The following is a 12,250-nucleotide window of genomic DNA, read 5'->3' as shown; positions in this document are numbered from 1 at the left end:
CTCATAGTGGTATGTTTGTAAAAAATCTGTGTCGGGTTTGAAAAATCAAAAGGAACGGTCGTAAGCCGCGATGAAATTACGACAAAGTCCAAAAACGATCATTTTCAGCCTTAACACTGCGAAAATTTCTCCAATCTTGTTCAAATTTTCAAAGGAATTGTGTTTTAGTATCCTTTACTGGATTCTCGTAACGATATGTTTGTAAAAAACCTGTGTCGGGTTTGAAAAATCAAAAGGAACGGTCGCCAGCTGCGATGAAATTACGACAAAGTCCAAAAACGATCATTTTCAGCCATAACACTGTGAAAATTTCTCCAATCTTGTTAAAATTTTCACAGGAATTGTGTTTTAGTATCCTTTACTGAATTCTCATAGTGGTATGTTTGTAAAAAATCTGTGTCGGGTTTGAAAAATCCAAAGGAACGGTCGTAAGCCGCGATGAAATTACGACAAAGTCCAAAAACGATCATTTTCAGCCTTAACACTGCAAAAATTACTCCAATCTTATTCAAATTTTCAAAGGAATTGTGTTTTAGTATCCTTTACTGAATTCTCGTAACGATATGTTTGTAAAAAATCTGTGTCGGGTTTGAAAAATCAAAAGGAACGGTCGTAAGCCGCGATGAAATTACGACAAAGTCCAAAAACGATCATTTTCAGCCTTAACACTGCGAAAATTTCTCCAATCTTATTCAAATTTTCACAGGAATTGTGTTTTAGTATCCTTTACTGAATTCTCATAGTGGTATGTTTGTAAAAAATCTGTGTCGGGTTTGAAAAATCAAAAGGAACGGTCGCCAGTCAACAAGCAATGATGAATACAAAACAGGACATTTTCAGCCATAAACATAACACCACAAAAACTACTCAGATCGTTTTCAAATTTTCACTGTAATGTTGTAATTTTAGTATTCTCTTTTAAATTCGAACGGATGTGTGTTTGAAAGTTTCATTGTCAAGTTACCAACAGAATTTTATGGTTTTGTTAGCCATATGCAAGATTTAAGCACTCGATCAGCTGACGATTCATGGCCAAAATTTCTCCAAAGTCTTTCCACATTCATTGTTAGAGAGCCAGTATGCATCAAACTTCTCATAAATCATTTCCAAAACACCATGAATAATGATGAAAATGATCAATTTTCACTGAGATTTGCCAGTATTTGCTACACAGTCAGCTAGTCCACTTTCGGCAGCCATCTTTTTCTTAAATACTTTCGGCCAATCAAATCACAGTATTATTGGAATCAGATAATCCGTTTTTATTAAATCGGAATAGATCATCGGATTAGATAAACAAACAAAAAATGTCTTGACCGTCGTCGTCGTCGTCGGACGAGAGAGAATTAAAGGCTCCTAGGCCGGAGCAAAAAGTATCACGAATTGCGGCAATTTCTTTACATCGAATTTTTTTTCACGGAAGCTGATACATGAGGGGGGCTCAAAGAATTTGAAGTTATGTAATACTACTACAGTGAACTCTCTCTAAATTCGAACCTCTACTATTTGAATCTTGGTCCCCCTCAGCTGGAAAGTAGTGTAAAATACTCTCTGTAATTCGAATAAAATCCATACTTCCCTTGAAGATCGAATTAGAGAGGGTCGACTGTAGACGGACAACAATTTCCTTCTCATTTTATTAGGTGGTGGAAGATGAGAAGATTATGAAGAAAACGAAACTGGTCTTCTTCAATGCATCAGTGATGAGCAAACTAACGACGCTGGTGAAAAACCCCGTCCCGGATATCCGACAAGCTGCCCTCTCCATCATCACTGTTCTGACCACTGACACCAAATGTGGCATCTGTTTCTTTCCCAAAGAAAATGAATCCATCACAAAGTTAGTGAAAGTTTTTTTTTACATAATACGTCATTTGTAACTAATAAGCTGCTTATAAATCAAAAGAAAACATCTTATACGATCGTTGTTTTACATTTGTTCGAGGTAATCTAACAAATTTGTCATGACGAATAATTCACCCTTTCGCTATCATCTTCGAGTTGATTTATTTTGTCCGTTTTAATTTTTTCCAGACTGTTGAATCCCGTCCTGTTGAAGTACCTGCAGTACATCAAAGCATCCCTGCTCTCCAATCAATCACTGGGAGATCTTGCTGTCAATATTTTGGAGAAGAGCAAAGATCTCATTGTACCATTCATGAGTAACCTGAACCTTCAAATGGAAGTCAGACCATCGGAATCATGGTTCTCAAACATGAAATTTATCACTGAGGTACACGTTTTATCTTTTATAAAAGAACATCCAAAAATTTTCAAGCCTTCGGATGTTCTTAACTTTTTGAGTTTTATGCCTAAAAAATGCTCTTAACATATTCTTTGTTAGTATTTTGGTCCGTTTTCCTATGAAATCAGGTGTTTTAGAGTAGTCCGTAATACCTTATAAAATGTTCTTAACTTGTTTTTAATATTTCGGCCATATAGTATGTTCTTATAAAAAATGTTTTAAGCCCCATTTCAAAATAACTTTCTCTGCAAAAATTGTTAAGCGGACGTGATTTTTGATCCCTTATACTGTAACATAATAAATTTTGGCTTCAAGGATGCTGACAGCCTACCAAACGACTTATCTGGTAAAATAGAGTATTGCGATGCCCTATTTACTGGAAAAGTGTAGACAGTGACAGTTTCGGCCATATAGTATGTTCTTATAAAAAACGTTTTAAGCCCCATCTCAAAATAACTTTCTCTGCAAAAATTGCTAAGCGGGCGCAATTTTTATGGCTTTTTTGCATCCCTTATAGCAAAATAAATTCTGGCTTCAAGGATGCTGACAGCCTTCCAAACGACTTATTTGATAAAATAGAGCATTGCGATGCCCTATTTACTGGAAAAGTGTAGACAGTAACAGTTCAATATTTGTCTGGCTAAACTAAGTATTATGTAGTTGTCAACTGACCAAAACACCCTATCAAATTTTTAAAGTGTGATTTGAAGAAGAAAATTCTTGCTCTATCAGAAACATTCGCTGAATCCGTTTAAAAATCAATCTAATGACGTGTATCTATCTTATAGGTCATAGGGTCAGCCCAGTTTTAGGTCCGAGGCAAAAAATAGCCGTATAAAATATTTGTTGATTTATTATCGTTTTTTGGGAAAATCACATTTCTATTTATTCTATTGACTATAATGGTTAATTCAAGATGATAGACACAAGTGAAAACAAACAGAATCAATAGACTGTAAAATGACAATGTCGTTTTCGTTTGTAACCCCTCCCCCAATGGCAGAGGGGTTGACGCTCAGCAAGGATTTTTCCATGGAGAGAGAATACACTGAAGGATGTTTAGACCATGTTCAGACGTTACGGTTTTATCAGGTTTTATACCACTCTGAAACAAATACCATACCGGAGCAATACGAAACCGTAACGTCTGAACATGGTCTTAGAATCGTTAATTGGGGAAAACCTTATCGACAATCAAAAAGTCATTTTGTTGATTTTGTCGAAGAAACTCTACACCAAACTTTGTTTTTTTTTTGTGATTATCTTTATGCAAGTCATAAGACAAAGTACTGAAGAGAAAACTTCGAGAGTTAAATGGTATATTCGTCTTGGTTACTTTTAGCTGAAAACGGAATTTTTTGTTGTTGCTAAAAGCGATGTACGGAGTTTTTTTATAGTTACGCATACTTTGTAGTATTTCAATTCGGAGTTTAAAGCTGAAAAATCGTATAAACAACTACTTTTTTTCCCATAGATTTGATACTCTACTCTCATTTTTGTGAAAAGTGAAAGCTTTGAGAGTTCAATGGTATTATTTGTTTCATTACCTATATCCGAGAACAATACTTTTCTAGTGATATAAAATGGTAATATTTAATTTCAGATGCAGCCTGATTTTCGAAAAAATATTTTTTGGGCAGATTTGGGCCAAAAAGTGTCTAACATGGGTTTTTTTTTGACTTTGGGGAAAATTACCTTTTATCGTCAATAAGGAAATCACGTGGGTAAAATTCAGTCTGAAATAGTGACATTTTAAGGCATATCAGGAGGTCAAATTCGAAATTTTCTATTATCGGGTCGCCCATGGGTTTTATCAACTAAAGCTGCCTGGTGACCTCAAATTGTGTTTTTTTTTTAATTTGTTAAAAATATAAATTTCTAGGGAGAGTTTGGCTTTAGGAAGGGCGGTGTGATGTTACTGATCGTTAATTGAAGTTTTAAGAGTTTTATTTTGTGCAGATAAAATTGAATGAGGAAGTTTTCTTCAATTTTTATTTTCTTTCCCATAAGAAAATTTAGTACTAGCCCCTTGATTTAGCAGGGGTGAATTGGCTAAAAAGTGCAATATTCCTATGCATTGTTTGTATTTGTCTCATAAAAAGTCAAGAGTATAGGATTTCATAAACTCGCAATGAATCGACCGTAGTGCAGTGGTCGAGCATCCGGCTACGGTGCGCAAGGTTGTGTGTTCAACCCCTAGCCGGGTCATACTAAAGATTTCCAAAATGGTACTTGATGCGTCTCTGCTTGATGCTCAGCAACTAAGAGCAGGAGCAAGGGTAAGTGGAGCAATCCAGGAATAAAGAGTGGCCCCTTCCCCTTCCTTCGGATAGATAGCTATTGAAAGAGGAACCTTCGGGTCGCCTCCGACTGTGGTCGTGGACTTACTTACTTATAGCCTCGCTTTTTAGATTAAGTACTAGATGTAAAAACGAAAAATGTGAATTTCAAACAGGAGACATGTCTACGTACATTTCCATAGCAAATGCTATCCAAGAGATTGAGTATTGGCTTCGATTAGCCACCTTACTGCATGAACCACTAAAAGAATCGCTGCTCAACACCCTTCATAATCACTACAATCGAACCGACTATGTTGGCCTCCCATCCAACCCAACCCTTCTCAACGCTGAGCTACGTAAACACCAAAATAGAATCTACCAATTACAATCTAAAAGAGTTCTCAACAAGGACCAAGTTGAACTTTTACTACCTACCGGAAGTACGCAAACCGATAGTTCAACCTTTGATGTTACTTTAATCATCTTTTTAATTATCGAGTTCACAAACCTACCTCCGCCCAGCAGAGGTTGGAAAAAAGATCCATTATCTACCGATACAAGTTTAGCGGCTTTCGTTTTACGTGCTCGCAAATGGAGAAACGACTTACTACACGATGATCCAAAAAGTATCACTTTGAACGATTTCAATAAACGGTGGGCTGAAGGCGTTAATATTATTCATGGTCTGTGGTTTGTCACTTACGATACAAATAGACTGAAAACAATGACTTTGGATGTACGCAACAGAACTGTATTTAAATCTTTAAAATTCTTCTCCAAAAAGATTATCGGGAAGCAAGCCGCTCATGACACTCAACTTGCCTCCCATGAGATCCAACTTGCTGCCCACGGCACTCGACTTACCGACCATGACCATCAACTTACCACCCAAGACAACAAACTTACCGCCGATGATGCCCATCTTACCGCTCATGACGACCAACTTACCGTCCATGATAACCAACTTACCGCTCATGACAACCAACTTACCGCCCATGACGACCAACTTACCGCCCAAGACAACAAACTTACCGCCCATGACAACCAACTTACCGCCCAAGACAACAAACTTACCGCCGATGATGCCCATCTTACCGCTCATGACAACCAACTTACCGTCCATGACAACCAACTTACCGCTCATGACAACCAACTTACCGCTCATGACAACCAACTTACCACCCAAGACAACAAACTTACCGCCCATGACAACCAACTTACCGCTCATGACAACCAAATTACCGCCTACGATAGCAAGCTTACCGCCCATGCCAACCAACTTACCGCCCATGACGACCATTTTATCACCTACGATAACCGACTTACCGCCCATGAAAACCAACTTACCGCCCACGACGACCATTTTACCGCTTACGATAACCGACTTACCGCCCATGATAACCAATTCACGGCTAACGACAACCAACTTACCGCCCACGACAGTCAACTCAATGTGTTAACCGAGAGACTTTCAGAAGATGAGTCGAAGTTCGTTGAAATGGTGGACCGTCTGGAGAAGGAATTCAATTTCATCAAAGATAATTTTAACGGAAATCATATCAACGGTATGTTGAAGCTCCTTAAATTTATCAAACTATTCTCACAAAATTTTAATATGAAAGAATATGTGTGGTACGGGTTGTACTAATTGTGTAAAGTCATTTGCTTTTCAATCAATGAAATTTCAAATTCTTTGTCTAAATTCACTAAAAGATTTGTTTACTGAAAACGCAAGTAATTATTTTTTATTAATTCGAATCGTGCGTTTTGGAACCTTTTTCTTTGTTAGACTCACTCGTCAACTTCAACCTATAATTATTCGATTTTTTACACGTTCAGTGACAGGAGGATATTGTCTTGATGGTGCCATTGAAATCATTTCAGCGGAAATCGGACTGCAAAAGAAGCAACTACTTTTCAGACTTGGCATGGAACAATGTGCAGAGGAAACCCCTCTTTTTGAAATTCTAAAAGATATACCTTGGCGTCACATCAGTTTTCATTTGGAAAGATTGGGTCGAACTGACATCGTCGAAAATGTTCTCAAGAAAACTCTTATTACTGAAGGTAAGCGTATTACAGAACCCGTCAATTTACCCGTCAATTTACCCGTTCTCTTTAATTTTCTCTTACCAAGGATACTTTAAAAGCTAAAGTATCCTTACTCAGAATGAAATATGTCCGTGATATTGTTATTTTCAGCTTAACCATATTCATACTAGGCTTTAGGTGGGTTCCAATTCTCAGAAAGAGGTGTTTTCCAAAACTCTTCTGTAACTTTTGATCTAGAGTGGCTATGGACTTGAAAATTGGCTCAGCTGTTCTTATTATTTTTTTTTGCACTTTGAGCCTCAAATTGTTCTTATCCTGTTCCTATTTATAGGGAAAAATTGTAGTATTTTAGGCTTTATACCCATTTTTTTCTACTTTGACTAGCGATTTGGAGCCTGATTGTTCTTATAAAATTGTTCTTATAAAAAAAGAGTGCACCAAAAAATTGACTTTTAAAATGTTGAAAATGAGTAACTTTTTTTAAATAATGATGGTTTTTGTGGTGACGTCATCACAGTGTCAAGATTTTTTTTAGACTAGAGTCTACTTTTGACTGAACTTTGCTTTTTGATGATTGTGATGGCGCTGAGTCAAGTGAAGTAGACTAGAGGATTTCGTCATTTTGAATTTTTTCACTTTCGTTTTCAAAAATTATAAGAAAACAACATAACAGTAAAATATATGCTAAAATCCATCGTCATCGAAGTCTTATGAAACTATAAAAAAAACATGAAAATACCTCCAAAATTTTGAAGAAATTGGTCTATTGAACATGGCTTTCTGTTTGGAGTCTGCCAAATTACGCCGCTATAAGTAGCCCCCGGGCTAGATTTTTTAAAGAGAGCTATTAGCAAAAGAACGCCAGGGGTAGAAAACACCCCTTGATAAAAATAGGGTTGAAGTTCAGTTATTTCTAAAATCTCATAGGCTCAGTTTCATTTCAGGTTTTGAGTGATGTGTTCCTACGAATATTTTTTCATTAAAAACGCTCTCTGTGTTATCATCTTATCCTTTTTACAAAGATCTATGACGTAGGCCTCTTGAAAATTTGGTAAATGTGGATGAAATTTGACCCTTATACTCGATCGAGGAAGCTGGTTTTCCTCTCACTTTTACAAAGATTTATGACGTAGGCCTCTTGAAAATTTGATAAATGTGGATGAAATTTGACCCTTACACTCCGAAAATTTAGAGTTTTATTTTTTTGTCTGGACAAGTACGCGAGGGAAAATTTCTTTGAGGCCTAGTACTCACTTGTTAAATAGTTACGCCTACGTGCGTTTAAGTGCACTTGAGGGTTTATATACAGTTGATGCTCTCTTATTCGATGTTGTAATATTCAATATGCGTCAAACAAGAAACTCATAAACGATGCTCTTCTATTCGACACGCTCCCTTATATTCAATAAAATCCGATTTTCCTTGGAAATCGAACTGTATGAGTTAATATTTTACACCCATTTTAGAAATACAGTCAACTCTCGCTAATTCGAATATTTTTGCATTACAAATTGTTTTTTTATAAGAAACTAGTTTTATCAAGCAGCCTCATTGTTTCTTAAGAAATCAGCCTTTCGAGCCTTAAATGTTGCTTACATGTTTCTAAACTTTTTGACATAATCAGCCTCGTGGAAGGCTGAATTGGAAGGTTCTTAAAAGAAACCGAATTAAAAAATGTTATTTTCTCATTCTCAGCCTCAGCATGTTTCCTTGGATGTTTCTTAGATTTTAGGCATTCTGAGCCTCGTGTTTCTTAAAAGTGTGTTTCTTAAAATTAAAAAAACGTGTAGTCCACTCAAATTTTTGGTTCCCAAAAAATGACCGTTTTTCGAAAGAGAATTTTTTCGAATATTCTTCATAGCTTTTGAACACGTGAAGCAAACTTAAAATATGATAGCTCAAAATTTAAGTTAGCCTTTCCAATTTCTGATGGTGAAAAGTTTAGATTTGTAACATTTTTAGTTTTCTCACAGCCTCACTTCAAACTTGTACACTTTTTTTAAACACCTTGAATGAATAAATTTCTTCGCTCTTTTAGATATTAAATTGGCATCACTGAAGCTCCGTTGTCAATACGCCGAGGAGGTGATCAGTTCTCTTGCAAACCAATCACTAGTTGGTAGTAGCCATGACGCAACAAAGTGTCATAATAGCAATGATCTTTACACTGAACTGGCTGTCCTTAAAGCCGACCAAATTGATGAAGAACTTGACACTAACTCGGACCGTCACGCCCTGATTGAGCACCGTCATTTAGATAAAGATAGCATCGAACTTGAAAATCTCGTTCAACAGAACGACGAAATTGTTTTCGTGCGCGGGGTTGGGGGTATGGGTAAAACGACCATGCTAGAAATGTTTGCATTGAGATGGGCTAAACGGGAGCTGAATTTAAAAATTCCGCTAGACTTTGTGTTTTTATTTTCGTGTCGAGAAATCAATCGATTGCATGAAAATATCGTGTCAATCGAAGACCTTTTTAAGAAAAAATACCCGGAAATTTTTGAAATCGTATCTTTGAAAGACCTTTCACTGATTGCTGATCGTATCTTAATCATCGTCGATGGGCTCGATGAACTTCAGGGTGTATATGAATCGGAGGAAGTCGCTTATAATGCTTCGATGACACCTTTCCAAACCATTTTCAACTTGATTAACGTTCACGGCTCTACATTGAAAGGTCACAAGAGTATCGCTTGTGGTCGACCGAAAGCTTGCGATTTTATCAAGAGAAGCGTCTTACAGGCCGAAAGGAAAACAGCAAACATCAAAACAGTGGAAGTTTGCGGATTCAATGAAACACGAGTCGACGAATACATCGAAAAATTCTTTCGTGGCAACCAGGAGAAGGCGAATAGAGTAAGAGACGCAATCCGAACCTCGGACAACTTGAAAATCATGTCTAATGTCCCGATCTTTATTTGGGTCATCTCTAACGTATACAGTGAGAATTTGATCAAAAAACCGCTGAATACGTTCACGGAATTATACATGTACGGGTGTCTCGTCTTCTTGCGTAATCACATGTATGACTTTGAGACGGGAAACCGTAATAAAACCTTGATCGAGCTTCTTGAAAATGACTTTATATTTGAGTGCGTTTATTCTTTGATGACACTATCTGTTAAGACTTACATGAACAATCAAGTCGTTTTCACCGAAAAAGATATTGAGAGCTTGAACTGTCCCATCCACCTTGAACAGACCGGCCTGATTGTCAAATATAGTCGTGGGAATCTAGATGAGCCGGTGTACCAGTTTAAGCACCTCGTTCTTCAGGAATTCCTAACAAGCCTTTACCTGTGTGTTACCAAAGGGATCGGACCGTACCTCACTAATCGTGAACTTTCGAGCTGCTCACCCGTTATTTTCGGTATTCTTCGATTACTCAGAGAAAACGAAAATGCATTGTTTATTAAATTTTTTAATCGCTTAGCCGAAGTCCATACAGCAAAATCAAGCTTACTGAAAAGACTGCTACTACAGCCTTTTAAATCTTGGACTTTTCGCAGATATACATCTCGGAATGCAATCGAAATTCCCAAATGCATGATTGGACCACACGCACTGGTCATTGATGCAACTTTCCCAGAATGCCAAGAATTCATGACCAATTTTTATGAGGCGAAAATTAAAATCGAATGCCCTTTCTCGAGTGTCTTAATCCGAAGTCGCCTTTCTGGTATAGATTTGAGAAATGCTCGCTTTGTTGTGGACCAGTTGTGTCTTACGCTTGTTATACCACCTTGTATGATGGGCGCTGACCGCCTTATAATTAACACTACGTTTGCACAATGTGCTGGGTTTCTACATATGGTGCGCTATTTCAAGTTGAAATGCACCTTCAATACGGTTGAAATAGGGTGCCAGTTAAACGTCAACGAGAAGGAAAATGTTTTATTTTTAATGAAACATAATGGGCTTAAATTGCAGCTACCCGAGAATGTAATTTATAATGACATCCTTTTGATTGATGCTAGCAATCCAGATTTTTTGAACTGTATTGAATCTATTTTTTTCTTGGATAAAGGGATCGGTTTAAATCCAATAGACTTTGGTTTAAGTCCTGTCAAAGTTTGCGTTGTTAAACTGCCAAGAAAATTCCTGGATAAAGCCGAAAGATTGATCAACTTGTTGCAAATACAATTCATCCAAGTGCCCGAGACGGTGATTAATGATTTTATCAATGGCACATGCTTCATCGTTAATGGTCGATCAAGCGAATGTTTGATGTACTTAATAACCATGAATGTACTGTTGACAGAGACACCAGACAAAAAAAGTGAAATTTTCCCTAACGTTACACATGTAGAAATCTATAACAGCCACCACCCTTCTGACCTTCGCATTGTTTATAGATTTATAAAGCATTTCGACTTGAGAATCAAGATTCCGGATTCATTTATCGTAGGAAATATCTTAAACCTTGATTTCAATGGAAATTCTTCAGTGAAAGGATTGCTACATCTTGTGTATCTGGAAAATGACTTAATGTATGAGGGAAAAGACTTGGTCTTTGACAATCTTAAGAACTCTACACCATTAGAATATGTAAAAATCCTTGGGAAAGGTTCCTTACACTATCTTGGAGCAGCTATACACCTAATCTGTATCCTTGGTTTGACCGTTTTACCACCAGACAGTCAAATGACCAGCGACGGAGTGTTCATTATAAACCCTCATGAAGACGATTCTTATAATTTCATGTATGTTATACCGCGCCTCCATCAAAAATTGAATGGTTTCAAGTGCATTAAACCCAGTGTCCAATATTCCACAATCCTTCGAAACAGCGAGGTGAATTCTTTCATCGATTATGTTAATAATCAAGCACCCTGAGCTATGACAATATTTCGCCAGAGGATCAGATTACTAGGTATATATCAATACTTTTCAGATATTACATATTTTCACTATATATTTATGGTGCTATTATATTTTATGTTATGGTAATATATTAAAATCAATATTCTATGATGTCAAGTAGACTTGTGAGTTTGACTCTAATTTTTGAAAAAGTAAACATTTTCCGCAACTCTAATCATGATTTAAATGGGGATACCACGCGCCATTTTGAATGATAAACATTTTTTCAAACGCGATAATATATCGAAAAGAAATATTTTTGTCCGTCAAAATTCTTTTGATACTCTACTTTATAGAGAACTAACTTTTTTTCTGTTTGGAAACTAGAAATGGTATTTTCTTTTGATTTAATTTTGTTTTCCGATTTTAAAATGATACCATTTTTATTTTATTTTTTTCGGTAGTAATTTTCATTTTTTCTAATTTTTTTTGAATTTTCTTAAAATATCGTTCATGTCAATTTGCTTTATGTGCATTAATATTTTTGTTTTAAACTTATCTTTTTAAAGAAATTTTCAATTTTGATAGATTACATAGTCATACAGTTGGAAAGATAATTCAGAGCACTGTGAGCACTGCATTTTTGAAGAAAAAAACAATTTTGAAATTTTTTATCTTTATTTTGAGAATTGTTTGAATTATTGGACCTACCTCCGGGTGCCCCGGTGGAGGTTCTATAAATTAACCCATGTCCGTCCGTTCGTTCGTCCGTCCGTCTGTTACCAGCTTTTCTCAGGATTGGCTCATTAGTTTTTTCTGATTTTTTGCACAATGATGCAAAATGGCAATGCCCAGAACGTGACGG

The 12,250-nt window shown here is 36.6% G+C and overlaps 1 protein-coding gene across 3 annotated transcripts in view; it reads left to right on the top strand.

Annotated features, from left to right (window-relative positions):
* Window positions 1-12,250, top strand: part of LOC136812582 (nucleolar pre-ribosomal-associated protein 1-like) — a 34,841-nt gene that overhangs the window by 3,097 nt on the left and 19,494 nt on the right. The window contains exons 1-3 of one of the 3 annotated variants that reach the window (XM_067069110.1): window positions 4,650-6,092; window positions 6,367-6,594; window positions 8,618-8,664. In XM_067069110.1, the coding sequence (XP_066925211.1) occupies window positions 4,706-6,092; window positions 6,367-6,594; window positions 8,618-8,664 (1,662 nt within the window). In that variant the 5' untranslated portion in view covers window positions 4,650-4,705. Of the gene's footprint in view, window positions 1-1,643; window positions 1,841-2,034; window positions 2,234-4,649; window positions 6,093-6,366; window positions 6,595-8,617; window positions 8,665-12,250 lie in introns of those variants that run through there. The other 2 variants (XM_067069109.1, XM_067069111.1) reach the window with 2 other exon arrangements.

Source organism: Clytia hemisphaerica, unplaced genomic scaffold (genome assembly GCF_902728285.1).
Source record: "Clytia hemisphaerica strain Z4C2 unplaced genomic scaffold, Clytia hemisphaerica genome assembly, whole genome shotgun sequence".
In the NCBI taxonomy this organism is placed as follows: Eukaryota; Metazoa; Cnidaria; class Hydrozoa; order Leptothecata; family Clytiidae; genus Clytia; species Clytia hemisphaerica.
The sequence above is the reverse complement of the archived record's forward strand: the minus strand, read 5'-3'. Positions and strand labels throughout refer to the sequence as shown.